The sequence below is a fragment of the Lipophrys pholis genome, assembly GCF_963383615.2.
Source record: "Lipophrys pholis genome assembly, chromosome: 6".
Taxonomy (NCBI): domain Eukaryota; kingdom Metazoa; phylum Chordata; class Actinopteri; order Blenniiformes; family Blenniidae; genus Lipophrys; species Lipophrys pholis.
This window is the reverse complement of record NC_137629.1, coordinates 23,652,820-23,680,508: the sequence shown is the minus strand read 5'-3', so window position 1 is coordinate 23,680,508 and position 27,689 is coordinate 23,652,820. Positions and strand designations below refer to the sequence as shown.

The following is a 27,689-nucleotide window of genomic DNA, read 5'->3' as shown; positions in this document are numbered from 1 at the left end:
AAAAAAAAAAGCATCAGGCGTTGTAGCTTAGCAGCCTTTTCTTCTGAGTCTGCTAAATTTACCTTTTGGCTTGTTTGAAGTCGATGCTTCATCTGACAGACACACGGATTCAAAAAATCAAATTGATTCGAATGTAGTTTCATTTGTGCAGATATGCGTTGGTATAAGCATGAATATCACTCATCAGCCAGTCCTCACAGAACAAATAGCTGAAGTATATCAAATAGAAAATTACCACACGTTTGTTTTATTGTCTGTGGCTGTTAAATCTAGGTGAGGGGAATATATTAAACCAGCTAAGCATTTTGTTTTGGAAAAGTGCCACTTTTAGGAGGAGTGGGTGGCATGACTAATTGGGTTACCACTGTGCAGTAAAAACCCATCAGGAAAGTAACAGGCTTATGTGTTACTTTGTCATGAGGGGTGGAAGAGGAAGAGGACCTGCATGCTTTTGTCAAGTAGTTTATTGCCAAAATAAACTCCAGCCAGAGGGAGACCCCCCCTCTCGAGTGAGTTGCAAAAGTGAAACATTTCTTTACACACTGGGATACATTCACTTGTGAGCCAGATCAGATATTTACAGAGTTCAGAATAAATAATCATCTCAGTGCTCTTTATCTTCATGCTGGCTCTGGTTCTCATGTGTGTACAGGTCTGCCACAGTTTTCACTGATGACATTCAGTGTGAAATCATCCCCCGTCATTTCACCAATGGTGTCAGAGAAAATGTCCACGGGTGTCTCCGGGGTGGGCGATGGTGGGGTGGACAGCCTGGAGCGTCTCACTTGCCCCCCGCCCCTCATGCTCCTCCACTCCTTGATCCACTGGTCCCTGATGGAGGCCTCCTTCTGGTCCAGATGCCGAGCGTGTATAAGCGGGGAGGGGGCGATAGAGTTCTTCAGCACGTGAAACGTGCACCTGGGGGAGAGAGTGTGTTGGTGAGAAAGTAGGCCAGTGAAAAATATGCGGGCCTTTGATGTAAATCAGAGCATTCCCTCTAAATATCAGCACTTTGTGAGACATCAGCAACCGAGAGGGAGAGCGAGCCATGGTGCAGTCGTTCCTGACCTTCACAATTAACATTGTTTAGTCCCAAAATCAGCAGAGAGTGAATATCCAATGCACTTTAGCAAGCTCATAGTTTCACAGTAGTTAACAATCTGCGCTGATTTGAAGAATCTGCAGAATATAAACATCATGATTGCTCGAAAGAGTTCTAACTTGTGAGAAGAGCGCTTTGACTTCATCTTTCATGGTTATCTTTCTGTTTATGCTTCTTAAACCACAGAAAAAACATAAAATACCTCAATTTACTGAAGGTTGAGTTCTTTTTTTGGCGCATGTAACGATGGCCAATAATGCTATATCTTCCCATGATGTAATAATTAAAATTTGTTTTCAATAAATAGTCCATAATCGAATTTTGTTTTAATTTAATTTAATTTAATTTAATTTAATTTAATTTAATTTAATTTAATTTAATTTAATTTAATTTAATTTAATTTAATTTTACCTATCCTGGACACATAATTGTAACAGAATATAAATCTTCTGTCATGTGTTATTCTGATTAGTCTCAGATCTGCAGTCAAAGGCAACAAAAGCTAAGATGTGAAAATCAACTGTCTAAAGATAGCTATGAACTATATATATATATATATATATATATATGCACCAGTTCAGACTCCCCAGATATTCATTTATTGTTATTCTGGGATGCCTGATATTGGGTTTTTTAATAGATTCTCATTATGCTACGAGATTACAACTCTTTTGGAAGGAAATCAATCCCAATACTGTTATCTGCACTTATTTGTTTCAGTTTAATTGCAACTATAAATTCTCCAAGTGTTGTGTAATTATCATCTAACTGTGTGTATTCTTTCTGGCGGATACAGTACTTTGCACTAAGCATATGATACACAGGAGCCTGTGTACTATAAATGAACATCAATCCTCCCGGCATACTAAATCATAATTAATCATGTCAGTATGTTTTTTTGAACCATTTAGAATCATGGCTGCTGGATGGCACAGTAAGGATAACAGTGCTGGTACCTGGGCAGCAGGGCCACCACAGTGGTGAGGACGCAGATCAGGTAGAAGACGGGGTCAGCCATCTGGCTCTGCAGGATCCAGTACGGATTGGACGGAGGGTTACAGGTGACACAGATGGCACTGAAGGCCAACGTCACCACAAAATACAGCAGCACGCTGCCCAGCATCACCGCCCAGTGAACCACCGTCTACGAGACAATCACACAAAGGTAAACAAATACTGACAGGTTTTGACTGATTGGAAACGTATGGTGATAATCCGAGGATAAAGTGTGATATCCATCAGTTCAGCCGTTACCCAGGCTTTGATCTCGATCGACAGATGGAACAGGATGATGAATAAAGACGCTGTGTTCAAAGGAGTGCCAAAGGTGAAAATATCAACATCCGAACCTTGGTACACCTGAAGGAACAGGACATTTATTGTCAATATTAACACAGAATCAGTGTCACTGTACAGCCTGAATAAATATAGAAAAACCGGTGAAGTCTCACCAAATATGGAACAAAGAAGCACACCAGACTCTGGTAGAACGCATCGAGGATGGAGATCCAGAAAGTTAGAAAATTATATTCCTAAACAAACACACACAGAAGTTTAAGTGTAAATACACAGCACAAACTCTGACAAATACTCCACACATAGTATCTCCTCTCAATCTGTAGCAACTGTTCACATATATTTATATATTTTTCTTCCAGAATAAAATGTATGAAGTGTTTCCAGAGGTCACTGACCCCTTTCCCCTGTCCAGTCCTGTACAGTTCAGGCACGCCGAGCAGCAGCTCTGCAGAAACATCTCTGTCCATGATCCCAAACATGATGGGCGGCACAGAGGTGAAGAACAGGTTGAAGAAGATCATGAGCCAGTAGTCGATCATGGCCGTGCCGGAGAAGCCGCAGAAGAACTGGTACCAGAACAGCAGGTTGACGTAGGCCTGAGAGACACAAGTCAGCTGTTCAGGCTGGAGGGTAAACGCAGGAAGGAATTCACTCTGTTGTCGAGACTCACCACATTCTTATAGAAGAAATAAATGATCATGTTGGCCAGTCGAGTGTAGCACCAGTGTCCGTGGACCAGGAGGAGCTTCCTCAGGTGTTTGAAGCGAGATATGGCGAAGTCACTCGCCATGACTGCCTGCAAAGGACAAAGAGGAGTCACAAAGTGTTTGATGCAAGTTTCTGAGAGAAATTGCATCCTTGAGGCTCGAGAGAAATCTGCCGGAACCTGCATGCCCTCCTGGCCAGAAATGCCAATGCCAACGTCGGCTGCTTGGATCATGTTGACATCATTTGCACCATCACCTGAAACCACAGCATCAAAAGCAGCTTCATAAAGAAACTTGATTCAGTGTTTGCTACTTTTGTTTTTAAAAAGACTCCTTGGGAAATGAATGCCTTCTTCGTTAAATATTCCTCTCTGTTGCTGGTCCATTGATTACTGTATTGTGGTACTAAGAAGACAAGTTTTGAAGTATCTTTAATATCTGAATACAGCTCTGTTGAAAGCAATGACAGTATAAAAAAAAAAAAAGCTTTAAATATTTGTGGGACGGCAAAATAATTAGCTGAACCTCACTTTAAAGATTAGTGTAAAACTGCTCATTGAAGACGATTATCTGCAAGTTCATCATTAAAAAATAAGAGCATTTTTACATTTTCACACTGTTTCAAATATTAAACGACCTCGTAAGCATGAATAATTCAATCAATAGCCAGTACATCATCATTTTCAGAATAATTTGAGCATCCGGAAGTGCAAAAGGATAAAATTACTCCAAGATTTGTGGATATTTTCTTCTGCATCAATTCAAGAATTTCACACTCTTGTAGAATAGACAGCGGAGTCGTGGTTAGTGCCATCCATTGCCACAGCAGGTCATGGCTTTGAATATGGGCCAGGCCTTTCTGTGCGCACATGTGGATTTTTCCAGAGAAACAGTTCAAAAAACATGCATTTGAGGTCACTGGTGTCTCTAAATATCTTGTCTGTGTGACTTTGAGTGTGTGAATGTCCTTCTTTGATTGGATGGATGTTTAATATGTTGGGTTGAACAGTGTGTTGAAGTTTCCCCACTATTACCTCACAAGAATGTCTGCAGTTTGATTACAGATTTGTGGGCCTTTCTGTGTAGAGTTTGCATGTTTTTCATGTGTGTCAGTTTTCTCTTGAGTACTTCAGTTTCCTCCCACAGTCCAATATGTCTGAGGTCAATCTGTGGACATGAGCTACCCGTCTGGTCTGGTCTGGTTCTCCAACAGTTGTGATGTTAATCAAACTGAACTGAATTAAGTTGAATGAAGAAATTGGCATGCAAACTTTAACGGTATGTACTCCGTGTTTTCACATTGTTCTTACCAACGGCGAGTGTCATGACCTTGAGTTTGTCCCTGACCAACTTGACCACCGTGCTCTTCTGCAAGGGTGTGACTCTACAGCAGAGCACAGAGCGGCAGCGCCTCGCCAGCTCGATGAAGCTGTCCCGCAGGTCTGGTGACAAGGCAATAGCTAAAGTGTCCCCGTCGATCACCACCGAGATGTTCTGGGTGGTGTCCACATTCTGGGGATCTTCATTGTACCTCTTCACCTCCGCCAGAGTGCAGTCCAGTAGGGCTGTGCAGGTGAGCTGGAAAACAAAAAGCGTTTACTGGTGTAATCATGTGACTGACATTTATTTACCTCTTTGACAACACAAAGTACAAGTAACTATAAGCAAATAACAGAACTGAATGACCACATTACAGTGTGTTGTGCATACAACACATTATTACTCTGCTGCAGAGAGATGGGAATAATTCCATCAGTTATGAATACTGCCTCTCTTAAGTCATATTTGTGTGTAAATAAACTCTCTATTTGCCAAAAGGGTGCCTCCCTGTCTCTCTGTTCTATTATTTAATACAGGACACGTTTCCCTGGGATTAGAAAGATGATGGACGTGGGAGTGCGTCTCTCAGGTGGTCATCAAGTTACACCGGTACAAAATAGTTCATTACTAACATGCCTCCACTCTGAGTTATGAGAGGAAGGGTATTTCCCTGAGGGTTGCATAGTAGACTAGTAATTAGATATGAAAGCGTTAGTTATTGTGTTGGGGCTATCACTCCATTCATCATCAGTGACTCGTCTGTCTGCAGGGAGAGCAGCAGCCCTTTGTTTCAGGAAGCACTGCGTGTATCAGTTAGCGCCTACAGCTAATTTCAGTCCATTTGAGGCTGTGGAGGATTAGACTCTGGTTTAGGACATTATGAAGGCTTTATCCCTGTGTTGCTGGAACTTTAATGACCTTGGAGACACCCCCCCCCCCCCCCCCCCCCCCCCCCCCCCCCCCCCCACACCTGACAGCTTATCTTTCTCGGGTGGAAATGTGAGTGTTTGACCTTTGGGTAAAATGTAAAAGTGGCCAAAAAGGTTGAGACATTTAAATTGGAGGGAGGCAAGCTCATAGCAGAAACTTGAGTTAGTGATGAGAAAACACAGTTTGCCCTGAATGGAAGTTGGAACCTAAAGAGACCTACAACTTTAACAGAGAAGATACTTATATTGTTAGAAATGTTTACCCTCTCTCCTATGCAATATCTGATTTTTAAGCTCAATTTTTAATCTCAAACTATTAAGACTAACATTTTATTTACATGAAGTTAAATACATTTTTCATGAGAAAAAAAAATCTAAGCCAGTAATTGCTATTTTACATCATTGATTAACACCCGAGATGTGAGATGAACTGCTTTATGTTAGCAAGTGTGAGAAATATTCTCCTATAAAGCAAAGACACACAACCTTTATTTCAAGGCTGCAGAGTTTCTATGAAGATTTTCCAAAACAACAAAACAAAGCCAAACAAATGCTTCAAATTGAAGGAAATAAGAAGATTCCTCCATATTTGACAATTGTTAATTTAATTTAATTTAATTTAATTTAATTTAATTTAATTTAATTTAATTTAATTTAATTTATTTTATTTTATTTTATTTTATTTTATTTTATTTTATTTTATTTTATTTTATTTTATTTTATTTTAATATAATTTATTTGCATGTAAAAGAAATTGACAAATTCAAGTCCTCCTCGTCGATCTTTGGTGAGCTGTACAGTCGCTCTGCATATACTGTCAGGAGCCTATTTGCTTCATAAGGACTAGAAGTAGCTGACCCTGCTCTGACTCACTTTTCTGACTTTCCCAATGTAAAACCTTCGGCGAGGCACACAGCGCCCTCCTCACCTTGTTTTTGCAGCTCATGTTAATGAGCAGGTCTTCCTCTTCCACTAGCCTGCAGGCATAGCCGATGTTGACAGCTGTCTCTGTCTTGTCACCAGTCAGCACCCACACCTGGATCCCCGCCTCCCGCAGTGCCACGATGGTGTCTGGGACGCTCTCCTGCAGACGGTCCTCGATGCCTGTAGCTCCTAAAGGAGGACATACAAATATAATCTCTATATCTATATATCCATCTATACATACAATGTCAGGTGTCATTCATGCACTGATCTTGTATAGAAATATTTTTTTTGTATATGCGTCGTGAAAGTTGTGTGTTACCAAGCAGAGAGAGGTTTGTCTCAAGCCGCACAGCAGTCTCCATGATGAGCTCCTCTCTGTTGTCTATAGCAGCCAGCGCTCTCTGTCTCTCCACCAACCAGCTCTCATACGTTTCTTCCCTCACAATCTGCAACATGTAGAGACAAGAGATCAAACAAAAGGCTTCTCGAATAAGAACGGGATACTGGTTTATACCAACGCATGTCATTTGGGCACCTTCTTTGCGAAGCATAGTGTCCGCAGGCCATCCTTTGCATAGCAGTCAACATGATACTGAGTATCAGTTGCTACTTTCTTCTGTTTGCCACTGAGATGTTCTGAAAGAAATATGATATTGGTCAGTCGGGGTAAATAATTATAGGAATAGATAGTGAATGCGTGAGAATATCCCTTCCCGTGGGCGTACAGTACCTGCGTACAGTGTACCAAGTAGCTCCATGATGGCGTAGTCTGCACCTTTGGTGTACAGCACATACTCTTTGGTGATGGGGTGTTTCACTAAAACAGACATTCTCTTTCTGTTGGAGTCAAAGGTCAAGGTGTCCAGCACCTCAAACACTAGCTCCTCCCCGGACGGCAGCCTGACCGTCACGCTGTTGGGGGTCCGGGCCAGCAGGATGAAGCCATACGCCTTGGCTGCGTACACCAAGGCGGCCTCGTCTGGACTCTCTGCCTCGTAGCTCAGATCAGCTGAGGTTACTGCAGAGACGTCACTCGGGGACAACGCATGGACGGAGCATTTGCGGTACCCGCTGATGTCTTCTGTGCTCTCCATTTTATCAGAGGAGTAGAAATTATCCTCCTCAATAACCGAGTCTTCTGAGAGGGAACTGCTTTTCTTGGGCTTGCTCTGACACGAGGTAAAGATGCAGCGTAAAGAGACACTTTTTTTCACCAGATTAGTCAACGTATCCAACACACTGCTGCTCTGGCTGGAGTGTAGAGAAGCACTTGCCTAAAAAAAAAGAAAAAGAAAAGAAAATCAAAGAAAGAAAGCAGGGACTTGATGTAATGTTTTTCAGAAGATATTCTTGTGACATTATGCGCATGATGACATACCAAACCTCTCAGATCCAACTTTGTCATCTATTTCCACTCTATTTCTTTTTGTGCATTTACTCTTAACTAGGAACTCAAGGGGAGAAACCCATACGTCCCTCCCATCTGCCAGAGCCCTGAATGGAACAGTCGGCTGCAACAAATGCTCAAATTAATAAAATCAACCCAGATTGCCCCGAGAAGTATCCCTCTAGTATTTGGCTAACACTGTGAAGACTGTGAATCTCTACAACTTTGGTTTTAAAAATGAAAGAGAATTAATGCAGGCTGTCAGAGAAGTATTAATAACTACTGAAAAAGAAGAAAACCATCACTTTTTTATGGTCTGCTCCAGATTGTTTCATATAGCTTTTGTGCTGCAGTTTAAAAAAAAAAAAAACTAAACTAAACTGTCTTGCGACATTACAGAGATGCAGAAATCATTGCATTATTAAAATGTGTGACAATAATTACTTTTCACCAAACAAAGCTTTCAGAGCTTTGGAAACTTTAAAGTTATGAGCGAGTCAGTGTTTCTGCAGAGGACAAATCTTTCATCCATCTTTTCTCTCCTGACTGTGCCCTCCATCTCCACTCCTCATCCACAGTCGCAGTAAATCAAGCGCTCACCCTCTGTCTCCGAGCTGTTGCCATGGAAACCACCACAGTGTTGCAAATAGCGAGAGCCAGAAAAAAGTCCAGGTAGGGATCTGTCTTCCTGCTGCTGCTTTCTATCCTGCTAATCTGCTGAAGCAGCTTCCGGTCTGGAATCACCGAAGTTTCCTGTCAAATAGAATAAAGGAGGAAAATAAAAAAATTCAAAGTAGACTGGTTGCTTGTGTGTGTGTGTGTGTGTGTGTGTGTGTGTGTGTGTGTGTGTGTGTGTGTGTGTGTGTGTGTGTGTGTGTGTGTGTGTGTGTGTGTGTGTGTGTGTGTGGTAAGAATTAAAAGATCCTTCATGCAAACACTGTCCTCTGTTCACAGCATAAGGAACATTTAAGGAACATTTCCATGCCCCCTCCCCGGAACAAACACAGGATTTTTTTCTGTCTCAGTCTGAATCTCTGGATTTCTGCTCTTTGCCCTGAGAGACAAAAATAGGCCCAGAGATACTGTACTGTATATCAACACTAACAATGACTAATCTATAGTGCACGTTTACAGTTTTTGTGATATTGGGGGTCTGTGCCAAATGGTGCCCAGCATGACCATATGTCCCGTCACAGACATAATAGCAACTTTGAGCCAAAATGGATGTGCTCATCATTGACACCTAGGAGCTTGGCCATCTGCGACAGGGACTGGGACCATGTGGCCTTTTGACATAAGGATGGGTAAAATTTGAGTAAACAAATGGCAGCTCCAAATCCTTTAATAGTAGATCATGAGGTGAAATGCACTTGATGAAATTTACGTTCCATTAAATCTGATCAAAGGTTACCATTTTTTGGAATGTGAACCCTAAAAATGTGTCCATAACAAAATAAGAGGCTGGTGCTTCCTGGGTCTGCACTTTATATCAGTGTGATATTCATCTATTGTTGGGAGCTCTGTGATGAAGTAGCCATCAACTTGGAAGTATCCTGCTCAGTGCACGCTGGTATATGTTTCAATTTCCTGTGAAGTTTTATGGATAGACAACGGAAGAACAGATCGAGTTTAGACTTACAGATTCTTCCTGGCTCACACAATGGATCTATACCTGGAGTAAAATATAAATATGTCATCACAGGTTCGGGAAATTATGGAAGAGAAGGGTAGCACTGTGGGATGGCTGTATCTGTTGTCTTACAGCGTCATGGCTTTGAGGCTGCTGACTGAAATGGCTTTTCTATGTGGAGTTTGCATGTTCTTCGCTGTGCCTATGTGGGCTTTCTCTCAATGGACTTCTGCTTTTTTGTCGTCACAATACTGAGTTATGACTCGCGCTGTTGGGAATACTTTTCACAACAGGCGCCACAGCACTGAAATCAATAGAAAACAGCCTCCTGATATGCCTGGAGTAGTTTAAGAAAAAGAAAAAAAGGCCTCCAGAGGCTCCAATTTGAAGGATTGGTGTATGACGGACAGTTCCCCAGGAAGTGGGACTTGGTATTGCGATGTGTGAATTTGTTCCGTGGGGCATGAATTCTTAAGAAATACGTGCGTGTGTCCGTGTGAGCCTTGGTATGGGGAACTACCTTGAACTAAGATCTAGACAAACCAGATTTAGAAGAAATGCACTGTGATGGTTGATGGGTTCAAAAATATTGTTCCTCGTGACATCTTCCTCAAGGAAGTAAAAGTGTAACCCACACTCCCACAGCGGTCATCGTACCAGTGGGCTGCTGAAGGCCACGTGGCTCTGGGCGGTTGCTGCGACCCTGCTCCAGTGTCGCCTGTCTTGGCGTTGAGTGTCTCCAGGGTTACGGTCCTCACAATGCAGAGCCCGGCTCATCTGCTGGGGGCTTTGATGCTGGTTGAAGATGATTTCCTCCTCTGAGTCCAGCTCATCAAAGTCAGCCAGACAGATGGCTGCAGAATACCAACAACAACAAAGAAACAAAAAAACAGAAGAGCTGCACTTATTCTGCATCAAATCAAGTCCTGTTCAGACGCGAAGCCCTCAACTGCAACTGCAGTGCTGAGGGACTTTAAAGCCTCTGATTAGACTGCTCCACTCAGGTGGAAGGAAGGACTCTCCTTCAGTGAGCCAAAATAAATGACTGTTGGGAAGAATCATATAAGAAGACAGTCTACAGGGTGAATTTATCAGTAATGAAATAAGAGCATATAGCGAAGTGGAGGGTAGCTCAAGTGTTTGTGTCTATGATCAAGAGTCAACACAATGTGTGGGTGAAATTTAACAAGAATCCATAGTGAGTCCCTTCACCCATTTATACCTCAATTCTAAATGATGACGCAATATTTTTAATATAAAGGTTAGAGACTCGAACACAGATCAAAACAATAAAAAAAAAAAAAAACTAAGACTAAAATAAATTCACACTCAGAGCCAAGAAGGAAGTGCATGAGGTGAAAATCAACATTGAATCAGAACGTGTTGTTCAACTTTGTTTATAGAGGATGAAGATGTGATTCACTCATACACTGCTCAGTTTAAGTTATCATTAATGTCCTTAGGAGCTATGGATGATTAAAAGCGCTGCAACTTCTCAGAACGGCCATGTGAACTGTCTCAATGGAAAATGTACCATTTTCTTTGTGCGGGTACTCAGTGCCCATGACGGAGCATCGCCGGAACAGCATCTTGTTCTCTGTGAGGGTGCCCGTCTTGTCTGAGAAGATATATTCAACCTGCCCCAGGTCCTCTGTGATGTTCAGAGCTTTACACTGCACCTGACTGTCCGTCTTCTCATCGTACAGGTCAATGTCATTGGTGATGAAAAAGATCTGACCCATCTTGACCAGCTCGATGGACACGTAGAGAGAGATGGGAATCAGGATCTGCAGTGATGACATGAGTGGGAAATAGAAGAGAGACGAAACAGCAAGAGGGAGGTAATTGAATGAAAAAGGGAGCGAGAATTATGTTGGTTCAAGAGAAGAAAGGGAAGACAAAGTTAATATGATAACAGAGGAGAAGTGGGACAAAGAGACGGAGGGGAGAAGCGAGATAAAGAGAAGGGGACATAAACCAGAGAGAAGAAAGCAGTTGAGCAGAAAGAAGGCGAGAAATGGCAACGGTGTAATTACAGGAGATAACAGAAGTGAGGGAAAAATGAACAGATGGTGATGAAAACAAAGAATGAGGACAAATGAGAAGAGAAAAAGAGGAGGAAAAGGGTGAAAGGTTACCTCAAGAGTAAAAATAGGAGTAAAAATAGGAGTAAAAGGAGACGAGACAAGAGCAAAGTAGATGAATGACTTCAGAGTGAATGAAAACACTCCTCAAACAGTCCTGGATGCTCTTCCGCTGTCTGACCTGCAGCAGGATGATCATCGTGAAGAACATGTAGAAACTGGACAGACCGGGACTGTCCAGGTTACCGTTGCTGTCGGGGACCAGGTAAGGGGCCGCACCGGGCAGCGAAAGCTGCCATAAGTAGTGACCTGCATGTATGAGGACAGCGGGATTAATCACACTGACTGTGACCGAAGAGGTAAGCTATTTTTGGCGCCACACCTTTCCCCGTCCCCTCCCTCCTCCCGGGTGTATGTGTTTGGGCCTGTGGCCAAAATGTTTTTTTATTTTTATTTTTTTATTTCTTTATTAGAAATTCAACGTCCCCTTGTCGATGTAAATGTATCAGTTGTGTGAATCAATCTGTGCTGTGATTTTGTAAGTCATTACTGACCCAGCGATCCGATGAGACACATGGCGAAGAGAAGAATGACGCAGAAGATGACGTCTATGTTTAGCTTCCGCTCTAGTTTGCTGCGCTTGTATCTCGGCCCATTGTTGTTCAACATGGACTTGGTTTCATGGCCTTGGAGGTAGGAAGAGAAAGTGCTGATTTGGACGCCGCACCTTTTCAGTATCACACCTTTAAAATTGCTGATTTAAGGTCAAAGAAATGCAAATAACAACAGCACTGTTGCAACTGAAGAGGAGAGTGAGTGCATGTTTGTGAGCTTTTGTTGAGTTGTTTACGTTCTAAACTATACATGATCTCTTTAAAACACTACATACTCAGATGTTAGGAAGCTCAACTTGGATAAAGAGCATGCTCATTATTGCCTTAAAAAAAAAAAAAACATCAAGTTTAAGATTCATGTTCCCAAAGTTCCTCTTTTGACGCTCTCGTGGTTCACTGTGACTTTCACAATATTAAATGTGTATGAAAAAAAATATGAATCACATTGTTGCACTTCACCTGCCTGCTGAATTTCACTTTACGTGATAAAAACTGACTTTCCAACAGCACCTCTTTATTAATCTAACCACAGGTCAACACTTTCAAACTAAAGTTATGGAGAAAAACTGTTTTGTGAATCTGCAATAGGTTTTATGGTTTCAACTTTTCATCAGGTTGATGCTCATTTAGTCTTGCCTGTCGCCATCTCTAGTCCTCTCTGGAGGTAACACAATAAACTTGAGTATAATTTCATATTGTTCACCAGAGAAAGTAACAACAGAGCACACAGCAAAACTGCCGGTGGTAAACGTTTAGTGTCCGTGTTAGATAAACAGTGTTGGTGATACTTTAACACCACACGCTTATCAAATAACATTGCTGGTGTTTTTTTTAACATTTCCATGTTGTCAAACTGGAGTATTGATTAGCTGGTGTCAATCTTTTAACACTTTAGAAAATGTTACTTTAACACCAGCTAGTATGGACACATATAGACACTTTTGTTTATTGGTGATCATTTAACACAGGTATTTTTACTGTGTATTGTTGGACATGTACAGGTTTTCTTTAAGGTTGAAAGTGTAAAGCAAATTAAATAGTTGAAACAACTTAGTGGAATAAATGATTAAGGCCTACTGTCAAATCTCCTGCTGCAAGAGTTCCATATGACTGTTTTTGATGCAGATGAACAAATAAAAACAAGCATTTGTTTTTTCTTTACAGTAAGCCAAAATGCAGCCAATACAAAAAGAAGAAAAACTACGACCAACTGAAAGAAATACTGGAAATGTTACATTTATTTACGAAGCGTGACTTCATGTTTCAGGTGTTTTAGGACTTTTTGGATGACTTCTTGAGAATGAGAATTAACGACTTAACGCTGAATTGGAGACTCTACCTGCATACACCACAAAGCCAGCAGCATGGTCGGTGTTTCTGACTGTGCAGCCCCGCAACAGCAAACTCTCGATGCCGGCGCCCACCTTCTCCTTATCGGGTTTCTCTCTGCATGAGGAGAAAGTGAGAAAGCTCCTTTGTACTGTCAGATCTTGTTAGATATTCATTACTGCTTATATATTCCCCCATTAGCATTTCTCCTGCTGTATGGCCAGAGTTGGACAGCATGAGCAGACCATCCGTAAGAGCTGTGGTGCCTCAGGAAATCGATTATAGTCTATTACAGCCCCAATAATGCCTCTGGTAGCTTCAGAAGGTGCAGCACGTGGTTTGGAATTAGTTTTGCTCGGCACCCTGAAAGCCTCAAAGAAACTGTTTGGGTAAAGTGATGTGATGGGTAAATCTGATACTCACACATAACACTTGAAGTGATTCAGATTGTTGTTGGGCTTTTCACACACCACGATGCTGTTGAAGCTTTCAGGGTCAAACGCAGGATCCTGGGAAATGAGAAGAGTCATAAAATCGTTATGAATGGAAACTTTTCAATTGCAAACGCATGTGTGCCACAACGCTGTTGGTATCTCACTCCGGGAAGACAGCCGTATTAAAGTACAGCTCATAAAGTATGTTTCCAGACAGGCATGTTTTATTCTATCTGTCATTGTTTACTTTGACATATTGACCTTTTATTGTCAGGGCACGTCACAGCCGATCTGTTGACGTGCATTCAATTGTCACCAAGAAGAGGAAGTGGAGAGGTGAGGGACTGCAGGAGGAGGACAGGAGCAAAGACACAGAGAAGCAGATGAACATCAGCTCCTCACCGTGACGCAGACCCCGTGCACCGCCGTCCTCTGCTTCAGGTTGGTCTCCCCGTCCAGGTTCGAGGTCTCTAAGTGACACACACCGTTGGGGTCGGATGTGTGGAGGAGAAGCAGGTCTGCAGGAATGATCTCGTTGCAAACCACCCGCACAAAGTCTCCCACCTTCACATCCTTCCAGCGTCTCTCCACAAACAGCTTCTCCCGCCTGAAAACACCAGCCATCATTGCAGGTTATTTTCTCAGATCTTCATATTGATATTTGTTGCATTTATTGGCTTCAATATTCACATCAAAACTATATTTTATCTATGTTTATGCAATCAAATGAAATATTGATTCCCTTATAGGAAGAAAATAAATAAATAAATCAGCCACCTGCTTAAGTTAGACAGTAAACAACTCAAACACCCCCCCGCCCGCCCCCCAAAAAATCAATGCTTTTGTCTTTGGAGAGTGTCCCGGGGGTGTTTTACAATGAGAAAACTTTCAGAGGAGATGTTCAGAGAGTCAGCCTTGTGCACCCTGCACAGGGGCAGTTCCCACATCTCCAAAACCTCTCGGAGCGTCCCGTGGTTCTGGTTTAAACCTGCACGTCAGGCTGGCTGGGCGCCGGTGACAGAGAGCTGCAGGTATGCTGCCACGCATGTAGGACCTGATTGGGAAGCTGCTACTTTAACACCACACCTCTCTACAAACAAAGCCGAACGGTGAAAGGTGTATCTTAGTACATCGTGTTAGGAGGAGATGCAAAATACTGCTCAAGTGGTCTCTGCCATGTTGTACACGGTTACATCTGTTTGCATTCCAAGAAGCCTAATTCCCATCAGGGACGGTTCGAGTCTCCAGTAAATGCATGCGTGTCGTCACTTTTCATAAGGGATGTCCCATGAAGGATGTTTTTTTAAGGTGCACGTCATATTAAAGTGTTGTCATAGTATGTTCGCGCTCTTGTGATAACAGAAAGTGACCTGGTGGGAAAGGTTCACACAACAACAAAAGACACACAACAAGGCCACCCCCGACATAATCCACGAAACAGAAACTGCACACACTAGATTGCCATCACCCATCTAACACACCTGCACTTGTAAGTTCAATCTTATTGATGCACATGACTTGTACACGTCTGTCAACACTTTTTTGTTTTTGTAGCTGCCAATGAAGTCATCAAATAATATTTATGTAGCACCGTTAATGTAGTTTTAAAGGTCAATATCACTCAGTGTTGAGCAGATGATTGACAAAGTAATGAAATAAATCAAAATGTATTTGAACAATTATTATAAGATTTATTCAAGCAAGAGTGGTTTAAAAAATGTGGGAAAGAAAATATATTGATAAAATGTTGTAATTGTGTAAAATCAGTTATACAAACTGACCAAACAAAGCAGATTTAAGAAAAAATAGTAATAAAAAGCAATGAACAAAACTTGCTTAATGGACTCAGAAAAATCACAGAAATTCAATGGAACAGATGTGTATGTATTTATTAACTAAAACCAATGCTGCAGCTTTGTTTCACAGCTTCAACACTTTCAATCGCTCTCACTCATTATGTGGTGCATAATTACGGAATACTTCACACACAAATCCTAGTTTGTTGAGTATTGTCAAATTTGCCTTCAGGAGGTCCGTGAAACTTCCCATTTTCCCGGAGGGATGTTTTCAGTTGGTTTAAGTGTTTAAGTGCATTCAAAAGTCAGAACATTGCAGTTACTCATAAACAAACCATCAGATGAGAAGCGACTGCAAGGAGTTATTTGGTTTCAGGTTAACACAAAGACTGTAAATATTGGAAAGTGACAATTATCAAAATCCATAAGATTTGTAAAACAAACTAAAAAACTGACGGAGTAATAATCAAATTTTTGTCTGGATTAGGAAGTCAGCAAAACGGGTGTTTGAGCAGAATAAACATAACTAAGGTAACAAAGCCTAATACTATTTGACTTTGCAAGACATAAGATATATAATAAAAAAAAAAAAGGCAAATATATAGGATGTTCCTGGAGTGTCTGTGATCAATTCTCATAAAGAATAGACATGATTTTTTTTCAGTAAAGATAATAATACTGCTGTTAATAGATAATGAGTTGGATGAGTGATAGGTGTGATATAGCCGCACGTGAAAATAAAAATAATACTCATTACTGTATGTAGGAAGTTGTAATTTGTGTATTTTGTTTCAAATATCTAGGACGATTTACTCAAACTTTAATCAAAAAATCTAATCTATGTCACAACTTCACTGCTAAAATCAAGCAAATTTCTGCTGAGTAAGTCAGAACTTGTCATTAATAATTAAACAATTTAACGTGCACCTTAACTTTTCCAACTGAGAAATTTCATGCTTTGGATCTACATTTGTTTCCCAGTGTGTCATTTTATTCACTTAATTGTCTAATAGAGATATTATACATAGTTAAATTGGATCAAATGCATGTTATTTTTTATATAATCTAATGCACTCTCTCTACCTCTTAAACTATCATATCAATTGACGTGTACATGAAATGAATTCCCCAAAACAATAAAGAGGAACAGCGGGTGAGGGGCGGTGACTGGTGTCTAAATGATGGCAGCAGGTTAACTATAAAAACACGACATGTCAAACGTTGTCAGAGCTTTCAAACGGATAAATCAACTTTCATGTTTGACATGTTTAAGAGCAGGTGGAATGACACTGGTAGATGCAGACGAGATAGAGAGGGTGACCGAGTAGATAACATATCTCACTTTACACCGCCGTGAAAAGGAAAATGCAGGTGAGCGTTGATCGGAAATCAAGTGTCCGAGATGTTAGGAAAACATCTGAACACGATGGAAGTGTGCACTGAGCCGACGACAGATTTAAGATTTATATACGACGGAACACGTTTCTGTTGTCAGACGGGTGCGCTCATCCGAAACAGAGGGGAAGAGATGAGGTGTCGAAGCCTAAAATGTATTCTTGGGCTTCCTCAAGAAACATTTGTCTACTTCAAAGAAACCCAAACTAATCAATTTGGTGTTAATCTTCACAAGCCTACAGTGAAGATTCAGCGTTCCCACCCAGCGAGCCACAGGACCTCCATGAGAACTCGCCCCCGATAACTTGTGAGTGTGTGTGTGTGTGTGTGTGTGTGTGTGTGTGTGTGTGTGTGTGTGTGTGTGTGTGTGTGTGTGTGTGTGTGTGTGTGTGTGTGTGTGTGTGTGTGTGTGTGTGTGTGTGTGTGTGTGTGTGTGTGTGTGTGTGTGTGTGGCAGCGGCTGCCGGTGTCCGCTAACTGGCCCGGAGGGACCGGCCTAGTCTCTGAAGTGTTTGAAATGCAGCGTCTGGAGTCCACTCTCCAGACCACCTGGACCCTATAACCACACACACAAACACACACTCATGCAAACACACACGCACGCACGCACACACACACACACTGCAGGCTTTCCCCCCAGCTGAGGCTTCTTAACACCCCTGCTGACTCTTCCAGGGAAATGTGAAAGCAAGCAGCTGCTGGTTAATGACGAGTCCTTCCAGAGGTTGACGATCCACCGGATCTCCACATCCCCTCCTCCTCATCTCACATCCCTCCAAAATCACCCTAGCAAACGAGTGCCAAATGACAATATTGATCCTCCTTTGCGAATTCTTCTTCCGTTTTTTTTTTATTTTTCAACCCGTAGTTCAGAAATAGATAACCGCTAACCTTTCTGTCTTTTTGCTGACGCGAGGCCCAGATGAGGATTTCATGAAATGTGCGCGATGTGATGGTGAGACATATTGTTGTGAGCCTCTTCAAAAGAGGAATAATCTCCCACACATTTTCTATTTCTAAGTCAGAAATTCCCACGGGGTACTGAGACACAGAGGAGGTAAACACACACACACACACACACACACACACACACACACACACACACACACACACACACACACACACACACACACACACACACACACACACACACACACACACACACACACACACACACACACACACACACAGTGACACAGATCTACACACGCTCACACAGCAGGAAGATAAGAACCATAAACAAAGATGTGGAGGTGCTTGTAACCATCAGATTTCCCTCCTGCTATATCATGCATGAACGCCGCAGTGTTTTGATAATCCGGACGTGATGGTCTTCTACTCAATTACCTGCTGTAGATGAGGCACGGCGTGTTGTTGAGCTTCCTGTCCGACTGGTACCTCCTGAAGTCCTCCCAAGCATCCTTCAGTGCCGTCAGTGCCAAGATGACACAGATGGGGATCAGAGCCACTTCAGGCTGGAAAGCGTTCACCACGGGAAAGAAGTTCAGAATAACCAGGCCTACAAAGTAGATGTTTGCCAGGCGGTGGAACTGCTCATAAAGGTTCATAGGGATGAAGGTGAGCAGCGTGTACTTGGTGGTTTTGATGGCGTTGGATTGGAAGTAGCGGTTGGGTTGCTTCGATCTCCCCAGTCCTTCATACGGCAGCGTGGAAACCAGGTTGCGGAGGTCCTTGTCCCGCGCCCTCTGACCTCGCAGAGCATCCCTCACCCGGGTCACTAGGCTCCTCCACGTCATGGCCGTTTGCTTTTCTGTTTCCTCCTCTCACCTTCTTCTCCAGACCATCCTCCGGTGGCTCATTGCTCCTCAGCGCGAGTGACTCTCCTCCAGCGCCATTCTCCCTGTCAGCGGTTCACAGAGTGAGGCCTGCGTTAGAATGAGTGACAGCACACCTCGTCCTCTCCCGGGCCCGCCCGCTGCCATTCAAAGGTGTGTTTGCTTGCATTCCTTGCGCCGGAGCTTTGAGGATGAATACGGCAGCTGATTACACCCAGAAGCATGACTGAGAGCGCTTCAGTGACTCAGCTGATTTTAATGTTTCTGCCAATAATCAAATTTTGGCAGAACTGCTGAACCAGCAACATGTTGTTTTTTTTTAACAAAAACTCCCGTACAAAGCAGAAAGCTCTACCGTGGCCACACATACAAGGCAGAGCCCACATATGAGCTGACAATCTAATATTTGCAGGGCAGAAAATTGGTGCAGTGGGTCATAAGGAGATTTGAACTGACAACTCACAGCGAGCAGACTTGCTCGGGGCAAACATACATGAAGTGTCTGCATGAGCGAGAACTTAGCACACCAGATCCAGGAGTGAGCGTACAGATGGAGAATGCAGGTCACGCAGTTTGAGCTAATTAGATGTTGTTGGTGATTCTGAGAAAAGGAAATAGCTGGGCTCTTAAGCAAGAAAATCCTCTGTGTTGACACAGTGGAGAAAGGTCAGAGGTCAGCCATTCCTGGCAGGTGACCTGGGTGAATTCCTTCCATCCAACTTAAGCTGACAAAAAAAAAAAAAGTTTTTTTCAGGTCAGACTTTTTGTTTTGTTTTGTTTTGGCCAGTTACGTAAAACTGGATTTATGAATTTGTTTACATGTGTTTGACACTGTTACGTTTGATGGACTACAACTAAACAGTCTCTTGCACAGATGGCACGCATGTAGGATGCTTTCTACTTCCTCACAATGACATATGTCGTCTTTTCCAGAGCAGTGCTGCCAAACCTGTTTCCAGAGCCCTGATTTGCATGAGTTCAGTCATTTATTGTGCCGATACTTGAAATCCACACATGCACCGGGATAGGATACGTACGTGGTGAAGATTTGACATGAAGCACATAAACAAAGATACGTGATCTCTTATCATCTGTCTGAATTAAAAACACAAAGTCTTCAACCTCTGGAGCCCCATATGACTCTTGAGCACTTGGGTAGTGGCCCCGTGCTCCTTACATGAAACAACCTGTAAATGAACTTTTTTTTTTTTTTTTTTTTAAATGATCATTTCATTCTCATTTTGTTGCACAGCAGAGAGTCTGTCAAAGGGACTCTTATCTCACAGCTAGGGGAGACAAATGTGACACAGAAATGAGATAGTTTAATAGTTTGCCGGTTAGAATATGTCCCACCTGCCCGCTGCCTTTCACTGCAGGTGATTGATGGTGAGTTTCTCTCAGAAAGTGAACCCCGAATCAATCGGAAAAAAAGAGGAAGACCTGGGAATAAACAGAGGATCACACTTATTTACTTTTACAGCCAATGATTTTGGATTGCCTGTTTGTTTGATCGGTGGGAAGAAACTTAAAAGCAAAATGGCGAAAAACACCTCAAACAGCACAAACCTTTCCATCTAAAACTGATAAAACTGTGAAAGAAAAAGGGCAACATAGTGATTATAATAGGAAAAAACAACAACTTACATTTGAATTTCTTTGCAGCAGGGACATTGTTATTTCACCAGGAGGAAAAATGCCTTTTGGACAGGAAATGGATGATTTTGCACTATTTAGAAATTAGCACAACGGTTGATGCCAGAGGTGAGATAATCTGAGCTGATATTTGACACTTGTATTTGCACATTATAGTGAAATGTTGGTCAAAATAGTTTTACACACATGTGAAAAAGCCTAGTTTCGTCTTTCGGGGATAGAAGACTCGATGTTAGTAAGGGAAGTGTGCAGGTTGAGCCTCATGAGTTGCATTTCAGTACATATATTTGACATATTTTCCATCAAGCACAGCAGAGGACTGGTGCACGGTCCCTTCCTCACCTGTCCCGGTCAACTCTGCCTGATTCCGGCTTGGCTTGCACGCTCATTTCACAGGAGCGCAGCTGTTAATGCACACACATTCACACCAACACACACACACACACACACACACACACACACACACACACACACACACACACACACACACACACACACACACACACACACACACACACACACACACACACACACACACACACACACACACACAAACATTCACACACAAACACACAGCAGAGGTCTGTACATTGCTAATTATGCCAGTGACATGGAAACACTACAAAGTAGAAAGCATCTGCCTCCCCTAACCCCCTTACATGACAACACTAATGCCACTTTTTGAAAAGAGGCGGAAAAAAAAATAAGGGGGGGGGGGGTAATTTAGCACAAACCATCTGTCTACTGTAGTGAGGTAATACATCTGTTATACTGTGGGGCAACAGTATTGCTGAGTTTTACCATTGCATGGAGGAACCTAGAACAATGTCATGTCACATTACATCAGTTTTTACACCAGTGTACCGTTTTCTTTTTTTTTGGGGTGCTTTTGCACTTAAGAGTGTTTTTCACCCTCTGCAGCGTCACAGAAGCAAAATCATACATACACTCGAGTTCAACTTTCTCCAAAAAAAACAAACTGCTTCTATCAAACACTTCAACATGAACAAAGTCTCCGCTGCAAGGTTGTTTTCCTGAGTGCAATAAGGAAAGAGAAACAGGATTTTTTTTTTTTTTTTTTTTTTTTTTTTAAATCCTCACATAAACACCCCAAAATCAAAAATGTCAAACTTGTAAACACCATTTTGGATTATAATGTTCATCATTTATTTCCTCAGCTGGCATTATGTTCTCCTGGTTGTCCAAGTTCAAAAGCAAACATTAGCTGCACATTAGTCGCTGCGAGAACAAAATCCCTTTTTAAATATTAAATATTCAGTGTTTCGCACCATCAAATATTCACTAGCATCCATTTAAGTGGTCAGGTCAGGAACTGAGTGCCGTGCAGAATGTAGCTGGCGTTCTGTGCGAGGGAAGGATGCAGTTAGAGGTCGCGGCATGGATGGATGCATGGATGATTCCCTTTCTTGCCCTTTATTTTCTTTCTCTTCTCATCTTTTTTTTTTTTTTGTAGCAGGCGCTGTAGCCCCAGCAGCCAGAGGGCCACAGTTGAGTCCACAGAGTGCCTCCATATCTACGGCTCTCTGCGTTAATGTCCCCCGAGGCTGAGGTTGAGCTCAGCCCTGCTCAAACCGCCAGCCGAGCCCATCACAGTGAGCCAAGACCACCACCGCGGCCTCTCGCTCCAGCTCCTTTGCCTCTCCATCCATTATGCAGCCAATAGTACCCAGCTGCAGCGCTCAGATCTCCCTCTTCACCCCTTCATTTGCTCCTCTTGCTTGCCTACTCATTCCCCGTGTCAACTTCAGTTGTTCACTCGCTCATTCAGACACTCAATCAGCCATGAGCCCGACAGTCAGCAATCAGCCGCGCACTCACACAGGACACAGAAAACGGCCACCCGCGTACTGTTATTGAAGTGATAGACTTAATAAGTTTTAATTGAATTTAGATACATCTTCATAATTGCTGACAATCATTACACAAGATATTTACAGTCATTATGAAATATTACAATTGGAATTTACAGAAACTTTGTACAAAATATGCCTGACTTCAATGCCTGGATATAGTGGGGTCCTTGTTAAGTCGTTTCTGGAGAGCAAAACATTGACCCAAGAGTCACCGGTGTCTGGAAGTGCTTTAGTTTCAGCAAATAGATGCTTTTAGAGTCCATTAAAAAGAAAAAAAGAGAGAAAAGAGCTATAAGTACAGAGTCAGCAAAGTTGTGATTGGTGTTTTCTTTTTTCTTTTTTTTATAAGTTAATTGCTGTTTTCTTTTTTTTTTCTTGACTGAATGGAGCATTTGATCTGCAATTCAACTGCAAAAACAACAACAAAGACCCATTTAAATAGAATAAATCCATAATATTTACACAATAATGTGATTATTGATTTATAAAAATGAATCATCTTTTTCTTTAAACATGATTTATGTTTATCTACAGTTTTTCAGAACAGAAACCTAATCACAATGGAACGCATCATACTTCTATCATTCAATTCTACTGATAATGATGATTGTGGATTGCCATATTTATGCAGCAACTCTGGTCGCGATGAAACTTTCGCTCATAACAAAGATTCTTACACCAGCTCACATTGTGTTAAAGCCATTCTCTGCCTCTGAAGCTCCTTATGCAATGGCAGAAAGTACAAAGTTAAATGTTTTCCTTTGAACAAAATAAATAAATAAATAAATAATTAAATAAATACACGGTGTGAAATGGACACGATTCTGTCAGCACAGCGAAAAGCGAAACATAAACTTGCCCGAAGCGCCAGAGTCCACAGTTCTGCTCTTTCACCAGATGATGCAGGACCTTTAACAACTGAGGAAGCTTGGGTTTTTTTTTTTTTTGTTTGTTTGTTTGTTTGTTTTTTCCTGTTCAGCACTGGCACAGTTAAAATCCCTGCGCAGGAGTCCAGGGAAGAGCACGCCCCCGCTGTCCTCCGGTTGTCATCCAGCGGTGCTCGGGCTGTCCGCCCAGGAGGGGCCGTGCCAAGCTGAAGGTGCAAATCTGACAGAGTAACCTCAACGAGTGAAAGTAAAATGCTTTTGCGCTCCATCGTCATCGTGACTGAGATGCAAATGAAATCAAACATAAGCATGCTTTTAAAGGATGTTTTTGATATACAGTAATTATAGGAAAATAGACTATCAAGGATGACTCCTTTAAAATCATTTATAAAGCTTTCCTGGATGCAGACAGCTCAGCTACGAAGTAAATAGATACTAAACAAAAGAAATTCTTAAAGTATATGCAAACACAAGCATAAATATTTGATCCACAGAGAGTAAGCTACGAATGACAAATATTAGTGATATATTGAAATTCTGGAACAGGCACCATTTCTGTCTTTTTAAATCTCACTCTTTTTTTTTTTGAGTGCTTGTCAGTCGCTTTGAGGTGTTTCCCAAATCCTAAAAGAGTCACTGCTGACTGAAGTGTTGGGTGCTGCTGCAGTCCATCTAAAAGTCTTTGTATTCTCCTCACTTTTTTCTCAAACGAACCAGCGAAAAAAAGTCGGTGTACGGTTCATCTCTCATTCTCTCCCTCCCTCGCTCTCACTCTCTCTTTCTCTCACTCTCTCTCGCTCTTTCTCTCTCCCTCTCACATCATCTCTCCCCTAAAACCCCCCGGTACCCTCCCCACCCCGCCCCACCCCCTGCTTCTTTATATGCCTGCCACAAGCTGGCCGCCACACTCCACCGGGCTTAATGGACGTAATAGAGCCAGTAGACCACGTTGAAGAAGGAGAAGACAGTGGGGAAGATCATCCTGGACCACTTGTCGATTGAGTTCACGTCGGACAGGTCCGGGATGTTCACCTTGAGCTGGGAGGCCCGTCTCCGTAGGCGCGACTTCTTCTGGGCGTGGCGCTCCAAGGCGCTGTGGCCATAGTTCTGGCGGGCCATGGCCGCCCTGCGGTACTGCAGCGTGGAGCTATCGTAGGCCAGCATGGTGTTGCGGGGGTCTCCGGGCGCTCCCAGGCCCCGGGACAGATCCCCGGCTCCACCCATCTCATTCTTCATCTCCAGGGTGCTAAACAAGATGTTGTCGTCAGGGGTCATCTGTGTGGAGGTGCAAGAAAACAGGTGGAGCCATGAGAAGTTACTGCCAAGGGGAGATCTTTGTGATTTCAGGTTCAAACTAAGTCTAACAAAACTACTGTCCATAAAAAAACTGAGCTATGATGATCATTAAGGTATTTACTGTGTACAAATACTGATGAGGTGCTAGAATGGATAATGCAAATGAGTCAAAACTTGTGTTACTTACAGTGAAGGAAATCTTTAAAATCACTTTTTTTTTTAAAAGAAAACCCTAATTAAATGATTTGATCATCTGTCAATCAATATCTAAGTGATAATACAGCCACAAGACTATGAGATAACATTCCTGTGAAAAGCACAAAGCACTCGACAAACTAACTCTCATGGAGAAATCTTCATTGTCATCTCAGAATTTCAACCGGAGAGGCTAAAATTCTGTCGATTCACAAGACAAACTGAATTCAAAACGAAAAGGAAAAAAAAAAAAGAAAGAAAAAAAAGAGAAAGCAAAGGAAACAAAATGTGACAGGAGAAGGTTGAGAGAAATAGTAAGGACTTTGCAAAGATGGAGGAGAGGCTCAAAGGTTCAGGGGCAGGTCAGGAAGGACGTTGTGGGAAGTGAATTCGGATCAACATTTCTTCATCCATAGCCTGACTTCTGAGGAAAAACATCCCTATAATCCAATCCCGCCCTGCTGTAAATGTCAGCTTGATGTATTTTCTTGTTTTTTTGTGTAACTCACTTTAAAGCGAAGCCACTTAGTTGGTGCTATTCATCAAACAGCAAATGATTTCTGTCTGTTCTCGCACGATTCTTTTTTTTTTTTTCTTTTTTCTTTTTTAGGTGCTTCACTTGGTTTTAGGAGATTAATCAATTGCCTCAGAGACTTTACAGCATTCGTATTTAGATGATGTGATCTTGAGAGAAACTACAGATGTTTTCTTTTCTCTTGCCGTATTCGTCATTTCCCAGTAATTCAGATGTGCAGCCCAGATTAAGGTTAAATTAATGCCTGCAGAAATCAAACTGCTAAGCCATGTTTGTCAGGAAAATGCATGAAGAGCAAACCAAGAGAGGGAAAAAACACAATGGTGGGAGTGATGATCAAGGTTGCCTTAAAAATCTATAAAAAATCAAAGAAATACACAAAAACTACAGCATTTTCCTCTGATCTGGATTGATTCAGATTGATGACATTGTTAGTTTTGACTTTCAAAACCTCCAGTACCTTATTTCTTTGCTCGCCTAGTCCTAATGCGGCATCGTCCACAAAGATGGGATCCCACATCGAGTCATATGCGTCAATTTCCCTCTGTTTCATTCTGGCATACAGAGCATCATCTCTCTGAACTACATTTCCCACCAGCCACTGCAAGCATACAAAATCAGCACTGTTACTTAGGGGAAATCGTAGCTTGCCACACTCAGAAGGAAAGGGTGTTTTATTTTTTTTATTGTTGCTGTTGTTCTTGCTAACTTTAGCAGCTGAATAAAGTCTAAAGAGAAGGCTTTGGCACCACAGCCAGTGATTTTTCCGAGGTGCCCTGCCCTTTGGGAGACACACAGAAATATGGAGATAAAGTATAAGCCAGTTATTGCTTCTGCATTCACTCTGTCAGAGCCTAGTCTGAGTAATAAAGTTGAAACACAAGGCTAAGCCAGTGAGAAATGGAGAGCTAGAGCAGCAGTACAGAGTGCTGGTAAAGGACATCAAGCATTGAACACAGCATCACATTGACCTTGAGAGAAGAAGAAGTAATTTGCTCGCACAGAAAAAGAACACACATATCAACAGACAGCACGAGTAGCTCTGGGGCAGGTTTCTCCGCGCACACGCACCTTGTTGGGGTCAGGTCTCAGCTTCTCGTTATTGGCCGTGGCCGCTTTCTCGGCCGCCTTCTTCTGTCGCTGAGGGCCCTGGCCGAAGAAGATGTAGTTGACGAAGGCGTACTCCAGCAGGGCCAGGAAGACAAACACAAAGCAGCCCATCAGGTACATGTCAATAGCCTTCACGTAGGGGATCTTAGGCAGCGTCTCCCGCAAGTGGGTGTTGATGGTGGTCATGGTCAGCACGGTAGTGATTCCTGGAGATCAGTGGAGTCACAAGTTTAGAGAGACAAATCCATCACTGATGCCATCATGTGCACTGTGGAAGAAAATTCATTTGGGGGAAAAAAGGATTGTTAAGACCTTCAACAAGGTGAACATCACAGCTCTATAAATACAGTTTTGGTGCATGTTGAATTAAGACAACAGCTCTCAAACAAAAGGTACCTGCAAATACAAGCATTTTTTCTTTTTCTTTAACTGCTATCTAGTTTATTGACCAAGTAGAGAATAACACAAATGTAAAATGTTTGTAACTCCTATGTGTGTTCACATTACACAGATATGGAACAGAGAAAGAGGAGAAAAAATTAAATTACAGTAAAACCATAGTGTGGCTGAATAAATGACTAAAAGTCATTTTAACCCAGGAACAGAACAGAACGGGCAAGAAAAAAAATAAATTACGCAGACTTCCATAATGTTAATATAAATTGATAATTCCTCTGAGGCTCCTGGGGTTGCCTTTAAGAATGATTGTGAACCCTTTCTGAGATCTCTGATCCACCAAAACATTACAGTGAAGCCAAATATCAGCCACACCCACACTTTCAAGAAGAGACAGAAACAGAAACCTTCACATAAAAAGCAGCAGGAAGTTTCCCAGCTTTACATCTCTCGTCTTATTATGGTAACTATCTCAGAGTAGGAAGAGCCTCATGTGACCTGGTGATCTCTAACAACCAACGTTCTAGCTGGTGGTCTTGTTGGTTGTATTAGATCGCGGTTCAAACACTGATCTTCACCTCATAATGATTTATACTGATTTAAAAGACTCGTTAATATATCTATTTTTTGGTTTTCTAGCAGCTTCAGCTCAAATATGCGGTGAAAATAAAACAAACATGAAGCAGGAAATTCCTCATCATCCTGCACTTTGTGTTTGGCGCTCATTAGCACAATTTAGAAAAGGAACACACTAAACTAAGATGAGGGAAACATTATTTAATCATGTCATCACTCTGCTAAAGCACCATGCTGTTAGTAGGCGGTAGCGTCATGCAGCCGGCAGCTCTGAGGGTTAAAATCCCAAACATTTTTCAATCCCGAGTAGGATATTGAGCATGTGATGTCGCCGGCGTGCTGAATGAGTGAGCACAGGTGCCTCACGCTGCTGTAATTTTCCCTGCATCAAAAAAAAAAAAAGGCTGAGATCAGGTGTT

General features: G+C 42.1%; 2 protein-coding genes across 4 annotated transcripts in view; both read right to left on the bottom strand.

Moving 5' to 3' along the window:
- Nucleotides 1-445: 445 nt before the first annotated feature.
- Nucleotides 446-18,854, bottom strand: atp10b (ATPase phospholipid transporting 10B). 3 transcript variants are annotated; one of them, XM_080465361.1, is made up of 21 exons: nucleotides 18,300-18,854; nucleotides 14,165-14,369; nucleotides 13,752-13,837; nucleotides 13,339-13,445; nucleotides 11,940-12,071; nucleotides 11,567-11,694; nucleotides 10,836-11,088; nucleotides 9,959-10,155; nucleotides 8,272-8,424; nucleotides 7,015-7,558; nucleotides 6,820-6,920; nucleotides 6,604-6,730; nucleotides 6,286-6,470; nucleotides 4,419-4,686; nucleotides 3,288-3,364; nucleotides 3,072-3,197; nucleotides 2,797-2,997; nucleotides 2,554-2,634; nucleotides 2,357-2,461; nucleotides 2,059-2,246; nucleotides 446-918 (listed from the first exon to the last, which is right to left on the bottom strand). In XM_080465361.1, the coding sequence occupies exons 1-21, from the start codon at nucleotides 18,707-18,709 to the stop codon at nucleotides 639-641; spliced, it is 3,954 nt and encodes a 1,317-aa protein (XP_080321487.1). In that variant the 5' UTR covers nucleotides 18,710-18,854; the 3' UTR covers nucleotides 446-638. The 3 variants fall into 3 exon arrangements, with proteins under 3 accessions (XP_080321487.1, XP_080321488.1, XP_080321486.1); XM_080465362.1 differs by lacking the exon at nucleotides 11,940-12,071 and having other exon boundaries at nucleotides 447-918; nucleotides 18,300-18,833; XM_080465360.1 differs by having other exon boundaries at nucleotides 453-918; nucleotides 3,072-3,364.
- Nucleotides 18,855-23,245: 4,391 nt separating this feature from the next.
- gabrb2a (gamma-aminobutyric acid type A receptor subunit beta2a) overlaps nucleotides 23,246-27,689 on the bottom strand; it is a gene marked incomplete at its 5' end in the record, with an annotated part of 33,578 nt that continues 29,134 nt past the window's right edge. Inside the window, 3 exons of the mRNA XM_080465359.1 lie at nucleotides 23,246-24,437; nucleotides 25,649-25,789; nucleotides 26,260-26,504. Of these exons, the coding sequence (XP_080321485.1) occupies nucleotides 24,081-24,437; nucleotides 25,649-25,789; nucleotides 26,260-26,504 (743 nt within the window). The 3' untranslated portion in view covers nucleotides 23,246-24,080. The remainder of the gene's footprint in view (nucleotides 24,438-25,648; nucleotides 25,790-26,259; nucleotides 26,505-27,689) is intronic.